The 12385-nt window shown below is 39.7% G+C and overlaps 1 protein-coding gene across 8 annotated transcripts in view; it reads right to left on the bottom strand.

The window, feature by feature from the left end:
* Positions 1-12385, bottom strand: part of plcb4.S (phospholipase C beta 4 S homeolog) — a 160021-nt gene that overhangs the window by 6998 nt on the left and 140638 nt on the right. For all 8 annotated transcript variants that reach the window (XM_018265087.2, XM_018265083.2, XM_018265084.2 and 5 more), the window contains 2 exons: positions 2341-2516; positions 1052-1153 (listed from right to left, as the gene is read on the bottom strand). In XM_018265087.2, the coding sequence (XP_018120576.1) occupies positions 1052-1153; positions 2341-2516 (278 nt within the window). The remainder of the gene's footprint in view (positions 1-1051; positions 1154-2340; positions 2517-12385) is intronic.

Genomic DNA, 12385 nt, shown 5'->3' with positions numbered 1-12385 from the left:
TGGGAAGCAACCCTCCAGAGACCCTCACAGTGATACAACTGGAGTGGGAGGATTTCTATGCAGGAGAGTTCTGGTTGTTGAAGCCTCCTATACAGGGAAACTCTTGGGTTATTGGACCCAAAGCAGGAACTGGCACAACTGAAGAGAAAGTGACTTCTAAAGACTCATTATTAAAAAGTCCTCAGCCTTTTGTTTCCCTAAACCTTATTGGAACTAGGGTTCAACTTCAAAGCTGGGAGAAGCACCTTTTGCATTCCTAGAACTTCAGGCTAAGCAAGTATCTGACATTGATTCCTTTATGGAAATCCTACATTTAGTATATCCAGCTACCTCACAATATATTGGGGTAACTTTCCCCTGCGTTGACTCAGTAAGAAGAACTTTTTAATGAGAAACTAGGAACATTCAGGGAAACTGTAACATTTTTGCACTTTCCACAGATACGTTTGCACTACCACATTACTAGAGGATGGGCCATGTTAACATCCCATATAGCTTCTTGCAATTCAAGCAAAACACTCTGGTATCTGTTATTTTTGGTAGACTATGTACCTGAATACAACCTCTGTCTCTATTTGCAAAAAGGATAGGAAAGGCATTTAGCTCTTCTCATACACTGGAAAAAATGAAGGAAAAATGCAGCAGTCAGTGCAAATCTTTCCTATTTTACAACCCCCACCTTCAGGCATAGAAACAATCAACGCCTCCGCCATCCTCCTCTTCACTTGAAGGCAGACATGGAGGAACAGGGAAGGAACTTGAGAGGCAAACATGATGATTAACTGCTTGCCTGCTGCAACAAGTCAATTCTATTGGGGGGGGGCAGCTGATGTGATAGAATTTACATTTCTGGGCACTCTTTGATCAATGCTGTGCTGCATGTTAAAGTGTTAATAGAAGAAAGAACAACCACTGGTTACTCTTGGGCTAAAGACAGCTCCTAAACTGGTATTTTGCCATTACCTGTGTTTCCATAAGCCCAACACATGACATGGACATAGTCTTACGATGCCCAAACCTGACCCCCCTCCTCCCGAAAAAGAGCACTCACCTTTCTCTTTCAGCCTTGTTTTTGATAGATTTATCTTGGCTTATGGCTTTGCAGTTTTCCATGGACAATTTTGCTTGGTTGGCCTTCATCTCCTTGCTTTCTCTTTAGTTTAGAAAAACACAAATAAAGCTTTAAGTCCACCAAATGATTGTGTATATATATATATATATATATATATATATATATATATATATATATATATATATAGATATAGATATATATAGATATATATAGCAGTTGTTTATGACTGAAATGCATTGTTAGCTTTTAGGACAGCTATAAAGTGTGTAATTCTAGCATTCTAATTCTATTTGTGGATGGCCACATAGTATTGTTTACAAGAGACTCTATTACGTCTTCCCTTCCCAGGTTGACCCATGACATCCAATGGGACTTCATCACCTGGCTGGATTTTCCTTTTAAACCAATTACATCTGACCTAGTTTTAACTGTGAAGAATTGTTGAGACCAGTGATCTTTAGAATTGTTCATTGTTTCTCATTGAGGTCTAACATGGCGAATGCATGAAAACATTGTTCTATCAGCCATTTAGTCACAATGTTAAGAATATCTATGGCTGTAAGTAACAATTCACTCTGACTGGCCTTCAAGAAGAAGACATTTCTTTGCATATCTTATAACCTAACTGGCTTTCAGACAAGCCCCCCCCCCAGCTGCTGTTTTGAGTTCCATATAAGGAGATCATCCAACTCGGCAGCTTATCTGCCCGTGTATAGGGCCTTGTCGATCAATATCTGTCATCGATATTGATCAGGAAGGTTTAATTTTTCAGGTGATTGACCCAATGGAGCCCATTGCTCCTTTTTGTAACCCAATAGTTTGGATATAGCCCTGCCGTTGGTAGGCATATTGGGAAAAGATCTGCATGTTTGGCGATGTGGCCAAACGAGCGGATCTTATAGTGTATGGCCAGCTTAAGTCCTTGACTTATTTTCTTTTTGTTTGGTCTTTCCAGTGGCATTAAGAAGACTTCTTTAGAGGATTACACACCACAGTTAACAAGGCTGAACAAAAGATTGTAGAAGAGAAACAAATGAAGCCTAAATGTGAGAAGAAACAACTAATACAAATTTGAAATGAATGTTTCCATGGTCTAAATGCAAAATGATCGTACCCTAAACATCATAATATTTATATCTGTCTTCATGCCAAAAGTCCTACAGTTCTTTGAGTGTTTGGAGGGATCCTGCTCAGAAAGTCTAATATTCTAGTATCTGGAGTTAAATTGTGGGGGACTACTAAATAGCTGTTGAATTGTGTATACTCACCTTTCGTGGGTCAGTTTGAGTTGCTGCATTTGTTGTGCATGAATCCCCCGCAGCAACTCCTTGAGGAGCTCACACTGTTGGCTTAAATGAAGATCTCGGAGTGTTTGCTCCTCAGCGTTCTGTGCTTTCACCATTTCTGTGAACTCTTTTGTATGTTGAGCCACAATATCTTTCACCTAGCATCAGAGACATATACTAATACCATCAGTGAACTATTTCCACTAAAACTACCAAAAGAATAAAGATCAAGAGACCCATCAGTGGAAGCTATACAGTCATGGTTTTTATATCTCAAATCTGCTGGAAATAATCTGTTCAGTAGCAATCTAACCTAAGATCAATGACGAGGGAAGAGAGAAAAGCAGATTTTTTTTTGTCTCAAGCTAGACTTTCTCATAGATCTGTAGATGGCAAGTGAATTGATATGTTAACAGTTTTGCTATTGGATATGGTTAGTTATAAATTTCCGTATATGCTAAAATGGGAGGAAGATCTGCAAACCCAATTCACATCTCACCAATGGCAGAAATGCCTTACAGCTTCACGGGGTGCCACTTGCTGCACTAATCATGTGGAAACGCATACGAAAGTAACACACCGTTGGTACCTCACTCCACAACGTATAGCTAAAATAGCACCTCACCATTCTCCATTCTGCTGGAGAAATTGTGGCAAGATTGGCTCCCTATTGCATATGTGGTGGCTATGTCCTACAGTTCATCCGTTCTGGTCTGAAGTATTTGCACTGCTCAAGAATAGACTGGATTGTGACCTCCCTTTCCAACCCCAAATAGAATTACTGCAAATTTATGCTGATAACTGCTCTTATGATAACCCAAAGTTGTTATTTCAAGTGTTCAATACAGTGGTCACTCTGATTACGTAAACTTGGAAGCTCAATGTGACCCCTAGCATTTCCTGTCTGATACAACAGATGGACTCGAGAGAAGTTATGGAACGTTTGGCAGCAGGATCTATAGAAGATAAATTTAAATGTGCTCAGATATAGGATCCGTGGCACTCCATCACAGATGATTGAAACATTATATTTGAATGCCTTAATTGTTAGGGCCTACCTAGATCTGATGAAAACCCTGCTTTATTGTGATTTTATGCACAGTTGAATCTCTGCCATGTACTACCGTGAATTCTTTGAATTCTTTATTTTCTTTTTTTTATTTTATTATTCTTATCTTTTGCTTTTCGCTTCTGTTACTTAAGTTACTTCAATCTGTATAACTTACAGTGCCGATATGTGGGTTATTTGTAAGCTTCTTACTGAACACATGTCAATGTTATGTATACCTTTATTGCACAATAAACCTGCAAATTGAAATAAAAAAACTAAAGTGGGATATGGTTAGTTATGTCTCTTCAGAGCAGGTGACATAAATAGCTGGAAAAACAAGAGGAACCTTAAAGAAAATGCATTAATAAAACGCAAGAAAAATAAAATAGGAAAAAAAATTTGTCTAGATCTGGACATTCCAGAAACTGAAAAAGACTATTCACAATTTGTGCAAATTGTTTTGCATTTTAGTCAATTAGTTTGTTTCTATACAACAAACAGGACTACCAAATGAACATACAGGCTGATTAAATGGCAGGCCACACGACAATAATGAAACATACAAACATAAGTACTACGATGGCACCATATAATGTTCCAGAACTGTAAGAAGTCTCCTGCTGCTGAAATCAGTGCCTTTGAAAAGCTGTTGAACGTGATGTGTGTTGCTCAAAGAATATTGGCATGTACTGGCGTTATTAAAATAACTGGCATTTACTGCAAAGTCAGATACACCAAAGAGTGGAAAGTATTTGATGGAGCCTGTACGATGGGGATTCAAGTCTTCTTGCATTTGAAAAACATACTTTACTAGTATTTTATTAATTTAATACATTTTGGATTTCAACCTTAGAAACTTTGTCTGTGGGAACCATTATTTGCAAAATTGTATATGTCAAGTTTGCTTTCCTTTAATCTTGCATACTTTTGTCAAGTTCCATTTGGGTACAATGCTAGAGGACTCTCAAATGAAGAGAGGGTCATGGGGTGCTGTAACAATCAAGCTCAACTAGATTGCTTGATGAGCTCTTAAACCTATAACGCACCATGGTGAAACAGTTCAAGGCTATTCCAAGTGAAATCAGAATGAATGAAGAGTTGCAGGTAAACACATCTCCGGTTCTCATAGTGCATACCAATGTATATGCATTTTTTGTCAATAAAAACTGGACCTGGCTGGGCAAACTGGGCTGAACGGCTACTTTCATATGTCCATTTATAAGGTGAGACTTTGCATGTCCCATGAACTGGAACAGAGGCTGGAGAACATTTAAGCACAGTTTGCAATCGGAAGCAAACTGTTTCATCTGTTAACCATGAGCAGAACCCAATCAAATCTCCTAGCATATTCCAACACATTATCGAGGGTAAAAATATGGTTGTAGCTCCAGTCTGTGAACTAGATTCTTCTCCTTTCAATGAGTATCCTCCTCCTTCCTTAACCCTCTAGCACTTGCACCTCAGGGAATAGAAAATGAACCCTAATGCGTCCATGTGAGAAATTAGGGCTTTCTCAAAGTTATATATAAATTATAAAAAGTATTCTGGAGCACAGCTTTCTATTGGCTAAGAATACACACTACTCTCATCTTGAGAAAAATAAATGTCATTGTATTTGCAACAAACTATAAAAAGGAAGTTGCTTAAGCCATCTTACTGACACCACTGTCTGCTGCTACGTGGAAGCAATGTTTGTACAGAATTGGCATATTTTGTTAACACAAGGCATGTGTAAAGTAAAAGCAGGTATAGATAAGGATTTTGTTGGGTTTCTGAAGTACTAACTAGGAAACAAAAGCAGGTAAACGACAAAGCTAAATTGCTAGAAAACAAAATCAAGTCCTTAAAGGAAGCCTAGTGGCCAAAATTGGAACAACATTTATTAACTATGAAACACAACAAAGAAATCAGATCAAGGGCAAAAAGAAACCAACAGTTATTTGGCTAAAGTTGGCCAAACATGCACAGATCTAGTATTGGGTGAGGAGGGAACAGGAACGAATGAGTGCATTCAAATACCACTGACCAGGCAATACATCAAAACCAGGCATGGTCTCACTTGCAATGCTGCTTCTTTAGGCCTTTGTGGGGCCAACACAAGAAAAGGGATCTTTTTGTTCAGTGTTGGCAAACTAAAGCCTTTGCTAGGGAGCCTCTGCTAGTTATGCTTTTGCTGAGCTTCTACTTCAACTGTAAGGTCAAGGACAATTGTACAATGCACATAATTCACATTTAGCTTGCTGGTTATCCTCACGGCTGGACCAAAGTGCATTCCAATATAGCAATATTAATCAAAGTACAAACACTGTTCTTTGAAGTATAATTACATTTTTATGGCCACATCATTTCAGCCAGAAGCACAACAGGAAGACAACGGGGTTTTATAGAATTCATTTCAGTTACTTCCAGAGAGCGGAATTCAACTGTATATTGTATCGTGAGCAGTAAATGGCTTTACCAAGGCTTTTTATAGGGCAACTGTCTGGAAAACAAGGCAACTGGATCAACCCCTTTCTACTGTGGAATCCTGCAATATTTACAGCGTAGGCTTGACATAAATTGGAAGAATGGGTTGTAGAACAAATGAGTGATGGAAGGGGGACGTGGGTGTAGAATAATGAGATTAGTGTTGTGGGTGTGACAATAATGGAAGGTAGAGGTGGTGTCAGTAGATCTGAATGGACATATTGCTGGTAGAGGCACAGAGGGAAATAATGTAGGCAGCATACTGCAAGAAGAAAGAATAGATATACTGCTGTTAATGATGATAAGGGGTAAAGTACACCCAGAGAAGTGCTTTCTCATCATGAGTCTGCCAACCAGATGGTGTTGTGTACAATTAAAGGAGCTAGGGGGTTTAGGGAGAGGTATGCATGATGGCATAAAGGGATAGATCACCTTTAAGGTAGCTTTTAGTATGTAATAGAATGGTCGATTCAAAGCAACTTGGCTTTCATCATTTATTTTTTATAGTTTTATAGTTATTTGCCTTTGTCCTTCTGACTCTTTACAGCTTTCAAATAGGCTTCGCTGACCCCTTCTTTATTACTCGTCTTTCTATTAAGGTCCTGTCCTATTCATATTCCAGTCTCTTATTCAAATCAATGCACGGCTGCTAGGGGAATTTGGAGCTGGAGAGCTGCTGAATAAAAAGCTAAATAACCTTAAAAATCACTGATAATAAAAAATGAAAACCAATTGCAAATCGTCTCAGAATATCCATCTCTACATCATACTAAAAGTTAATTCAAAGGTGAACAACCCCTTTAAGATAGGTGGTCCTTGCAAACACTCACACCTTGGAAGGTGGAAGTACAAAAGTTTAGGAGCATAAAAATTCCACTGAAGCAAATGTTTGTTGGAGAAAGTAAAATACTGTAATATATAGAGCGGTGTGTGAGGTGATAGAAGGAACGGATCGAAACAGTGGATTCATCACACTCAGCACTGCCTTCTGCAGAAATGGTAATACAGGTATTCCAATAAAAATAAGATGCCAAAATATGTCTGTAAACTTCCAACATTTCACAAAACCTGACCAATGGAATTTGCTCTGAGAATATATCATTATATAACGGCTGCCTGCAATTTACAGGTAAAAGTCAAATGTGTAATGTTGACAGATGAAACTGAGCCAGGAACATCATTGCTTTTATCTGATTTAGGGATGGGGTTCATTGCACGGCTGTGGCTCAAGGTCAAGGTCACAGCTTATTGCACCTAAGCCAGACCCTTGATTATATTGTGTCAACCATGCCATTTCTGTAGAGATATTAGATTTAAAAGCATTTCACTTGCACATTATAGTACAAATAAGGCCTATATGTTGAATCGTGCAGACTACAGTATTGAAGCTGCTTCCAGCCGACCATCAGCACAGGGTAATTCAGGGTTATTCAAGGACATAGACAAAGCTTAGTGCTTACTGTACAACCTCCAGCAACCAATCAAATGTTTCCATGGATTATTCTAACGGCATTAGACAAGGAGAACATACACTAACTGCTGGTGCAATGTAATCTTTGGCTCTGTGTCCTGTATACATATCTCTAATAGTTTCCTTTTGGGTCAAAATGTCATCGTTTTTTGTTTCCTTGATGGTGGTTAAAGGGATAATGTCATGGGGAAATTTTTTTTTTTTTCAAAACGCATCAGTTAATAGTGCTGCTACAGCAGAATTCTGCACTGAAATCCATTTCTCAAAAGAACAAACAGATATTTTTTTATATTTATTTTTGAAATATAACATGGGGCTAGGCAGATTGTCAGTTTCCCAGCTGCCCCAAGTCATGTGCTCTGATAAACTTCAGTCACTCTTTACTGCTGTACTGCAAGTTGGAGTGATATCAGCCCCTCCCTATCCCCCGCAGCAGCCTAACAACATAACAATGCTAAGGTAACCAGATATCAGCTCCCTAACACAAGTAGATATAAGAACAGCACTCAATAGTAAAATCCAGGTCCCACTACAACACATTCAGTTACATTGAGTAGGAGAAACAACAGCCTGCCAGAAAGCAGTTCCATCCTAAAGTGCTGGTTCTTTCTGAAAGCACATGACCAGGCTAAATGACCTGAGATGGCGCCTACACACCAATATTACAACTAAAAAAAATACACTTTCTGGTTCAGGAATGAAATTTTATATTGTAGAGTAAATTATTTGTAGTGTAAACAGTGTCATTTAGAAATAAAAACGTCATCATAAAAATCACGACAGAATCCCTTTAATCTAAAACAATGAAATCTCTTTGCTGCTTGTGCTACATAAGAATAAAGCTACAGATTGGGTTGAGCTTTAGAGCAACTACCAGGGAGCACCCATGAAAGCTTCTTTTACAAAGTCTTTGGCAAGGTTCAAAGATTGCTGTTTTTTCATCATGCCTTGTAGGCTGTATCATCGGAAAGTGCAATGTGCCTGCAATTGGCAGCACTGAAGCCGAGTGGATGGCGCAAGGGCATGCTGCCTTGGTCTAGCCATTCAAATTCTTGCTACTGCTGCTGCACAATGGGCCAGGGAGCCCTGTACTTACTGTTTGTCTATGGCAGCCATTAAATAGAGGACTCAGTTGAGCCTGACAGCAGTGTGCTTTGCACTTAGCACCAGGAAGATGAAGAATGCAGCCCAAAGACTATTGCCTGGGCACAAGAGCTCTCTCTATCTCTCTGGGTCATAAGGGGTGAGAATTTGCCCAAAGTTATTTTATCTTATAGATTTTAATTTAGTAATTCAAAATTCAGCCTATGACTAAGTGCCCCTGAGGCACGAAATGCGTAAGGCCACCCTCCTTTTTGCGTAATAAAACTTTTAATTTGCATCTTTTTTGGAGTGAAGTGCAGTTTTTGTGCCAGCTTACCACTGAATTCTACATGTCTGATATTACCTCCCCAAGCTGAAGGTCTGGGGCTTGAGCACATGGACCCCCTGTCAGTATTGGTAAGTTTACCTTACTATTAGGGATGAGCGAATTTGACCGGTTTCGTCAAAAATTTGCCGCTGGTAAAATGGTGCCGATGTCCATTCAAGTCTATGGGCGTCAAAAAATCGCTGAACGTCTTTTCTTTTTTTGTCGCACAACGCCATACAAGTCTATGGCCGTCAACAAGGCGAAAAAATTTGCCCATCCCTACTTACTATTCACCTAATCCCCCATCCCATGTTACCCCTGCACAAATTTACTTAATTTAAAATATATACCTACAATTAATGGCCACACAAAACCAAGCCTCCCGCCCAGCTTCACTGTATCAAGCTATATCTCTCAGCACTACTCAAAAACATGGCGTACTGCCAGGTGCCCATATCTGCCAATGCACAAGAACAGGAGTTTTTAAAAACTAGCCTTTTAGATCTTTATTGAAGATTGAAATATGGATGTCTTTATCATCCTCAATACCTGAAGCTACAGTACAGTATGTCTATTGTGCTGGGGAGGGTCCAATGAACTCAGGCTTCTGCTGTCACTATTCTTATTAATACTGGGCAGTTATTCCACTGCAGAAATAATACAACATTTACCTATAGAAAAATAGCACAAGTGTTTTTTTTTTTAAGGAAACCTTTATTTTCTGCTAGATGTGCCATTTGTGAGCAGAAGTCTAGAACCTGCCGATTGGATTATTATCTTATTTTGGATAGCATGGTTCTGGTTTATGTGGAGAAAATAACAGCGACAGATTAAAACCATGGCAACGCCACCCATTCAAAAGTGCAAATGTATTCTTCCAAGTACACACAGAAGCCACGGAGAAACACAGCCTTTAAATTGGGACAATTGTAGGATTATCACTCAAGTGCCAAAGAAATAAAAACAAAGGAGAAATGTTAACCCCTGGTGCAGAAAGACTGTCAGAAAGTAATTTACACTTAGGCACCCCCAAGTGGTTGTATTTACTTACCTGACATCCCGGGCCAGTGCACCTATCAGCGGAAAACTGCACCAGCCTGGGGTTCTTCCAGCGAGCACTACGGAGCAATCCTCTTCTGCGCTCTTCAAATTTCCCGGGGGAAGACGCATGCGCAGTAGTAGCTTTTTTGTTAAAGTTTGGAGTTTTGCTTTATCGCACATTCGCAGCCGACAGATGAAAGAAGAAGCCAGAAGAGGATGGTGCTCATAGGAGGTCTGACCTGGAGTGTCAGGTAAGTAAATGCAATCACTAGGGGGTGCCTAACTTTTGGCAAACCCAGGTATAAAAAAAAAAACTTACACTTCCCCTATAATAGAAGTTGTAGCTAGAACATGGTGAATAATTAACGCCAAAATCACCTTTATGGTGGCAAAATTTGGGTCCAGTTGAAAAATCCTCCTCTTAGATGAACCCCCCTAAACTGTGAGATTTTAGTGTAAAGGAATTTGTTTCCATAGATCTCATAAATTAGTTTTCCTTCCATTTGCAAACCCAAACCTAATAAATGGTTGGCATTTTCAGTAGAGATAGAGGATGGCAAGGTTGAATGTTCTGTTCATTTACAGCCATTTATATTGGATTGATGATTGTGGAATATGGGGCAATACTAAAGTCATGTCATTAGAATGCCCCAGTGTGCAGTGATCCAGTATTTAGGGCTTTAACAGATTCCTTCCACTTTAAGAAGTGTGGATCACTTAATGACAAGGGCAGCTCTATGGTCTCAAAAATAACTAAATGGTAACAAAGCTTGGTAATCTCTGCCATTAGCTGATTGTTGTTGAGATGTGTGGGATTGACCTGAAACCCACAGTGACCTTGATTGACCACAGGTTGGGTGGGTTTGAGTTAAAAATGTAGCCAATCATTGTTAGCATTAGGTGCAGAAAGAGGACACTCCTTCTCTTCTCCCAATTTTATTCCCTGTTTTAAGGCCCCCATAAACGGGCAGCTTATTGGCCCGTGAGTGGAGCTTCCCAGATGGACATCTGGCCGAAAGTTGGCCAGATCTCGATTGGGCAGTTTAAAAAATCCAGTTGGCCGCATCTTTGCGGTCCCTCGATCCGACCGCCCATATCGGATCCATTGTGATCCAAATCAGATTAGCCCATTATCGCTCACTTCAATGTGGGCATATCGGGGGAGAGATTCGCTCATTTTGCGACATCTATGGCGACCTTTAGAAACAAAGGTGCACAGAGAAGTAGCATAAAGAGAGGGATGATGCAGGTATGGATCGGGTTTCAGTCCTACAATGGCAAAGAAGTTAAAGTCAGGAGTGGTTTAAGGTTTTGTGGGTTAGGATCGAGTGCAGGTTGAGCTTTTCCTGACCCACATTCATTAGTTGGCTTAGGGTCAGGCCAAAAGTACGTTTTCCACATCCATCTCATGAATATTGGGCAGGACGTGCAGTTACATGTGCTGCCTGGGAGTCACATCACTATTGCCCATTGTTATGAGGGACACAGGCCAAAATGATAATTTTTTATAGGTACTATGGCAGAACAATATCATCCTGATGAAATGTGGCAGGATCCCTTTTAATAGACCACTGAGCCTCATTCAGATATTTCACATTATTAAAGGAGAAGGAAAGGTTAAAACTAAGTTAGTCTTATCAGAAAGGTCTATCTAAATATATTGGTAAACCCCCAAAGTAATGCTGCTCTGAGTCCCCTGTCAAAAGAAACACAGCATTTCTTTCCTTCTATTGTGTACACATGGGCTTCTGTATCAGACTTCCTGCCTTCAGCTTAAACCTCATTGCCCTGGGCAAGAGCATGCTCTGTTTGCTCCTCTTCGCCACCCCCTCCCTTCTCTACTGTAATCTGAGCCCAGAGCAGGGAGAGACTCAGGCAGGAAGTGATGTCACACCATGTTAACACTGCAGCTCCTATCCTAAACAAAAAGAGAGTTTCTAGAGCTTTTTATGATAAAACATTCTACAGAATAAATATAGCATTCTAGCTTGCACTATTGCAGCTAATCTATTGGCAATAAAATGCCTCCATAGCTTTCCTTCTCCTTTAAGACAAACTTCCATTAGAAGAACCAATGAAAGATCATTTGGCGAGTCAGGATGTGTAACTGGGAATGGACATGAGTGTTACATGAGTGACATGTTAGGGGATGAAATAACTGTATTCCCTGTACTGGCAGGGCAGTGTGTCCCTGTAGTGCTGCCCTTGTCCATGTTCCACATTGGATATACCTCAAAATCCTAAAGAGCACTGGGGTTTAATAATTTCCAATGACTCCAGTTTCACTACTAATATCCAATTCTAGCTACAGAAGCAATATGGCAGATCCCATGAATATGCCGGACAAACCCCATCACAGTAAATAAATAAATCATATAAATCAAGGACTCTTTCCTTTTAGTAGCAAGGCTCACTGATATTTCATACATTTAGGGGGGTTATTTAATATATTTATATTTCATTTTAGTTTTTTTACTATAAAATCTAAATTTACCAAAAGGCTGCAAAAAGTCTGAATCCGAAAATCCGGCATCTCAGACCTGTCGAGGTTGTATATAAGTCAATGGGAGAGGTCCCTATTCTATTT

Source organism: Xenopus laevis, chromosome 5S, assembly GCF_017654675.1.
Source record: "Xenopus laevis strain J_2021 chromosome 5S, Xenopus_laevis_v10.1, whole genome shotgun sequence".
Taxonomy (NCBI): domain Eukaryota; kingdom Metazoa; phylum Chordata; class Amphibia; order Anura; family Pipidae; genus Xenopus; species Xenopus laevis.
This window is presented reverse-complemented; position numbering and strand designations above follow the sequence as displayed.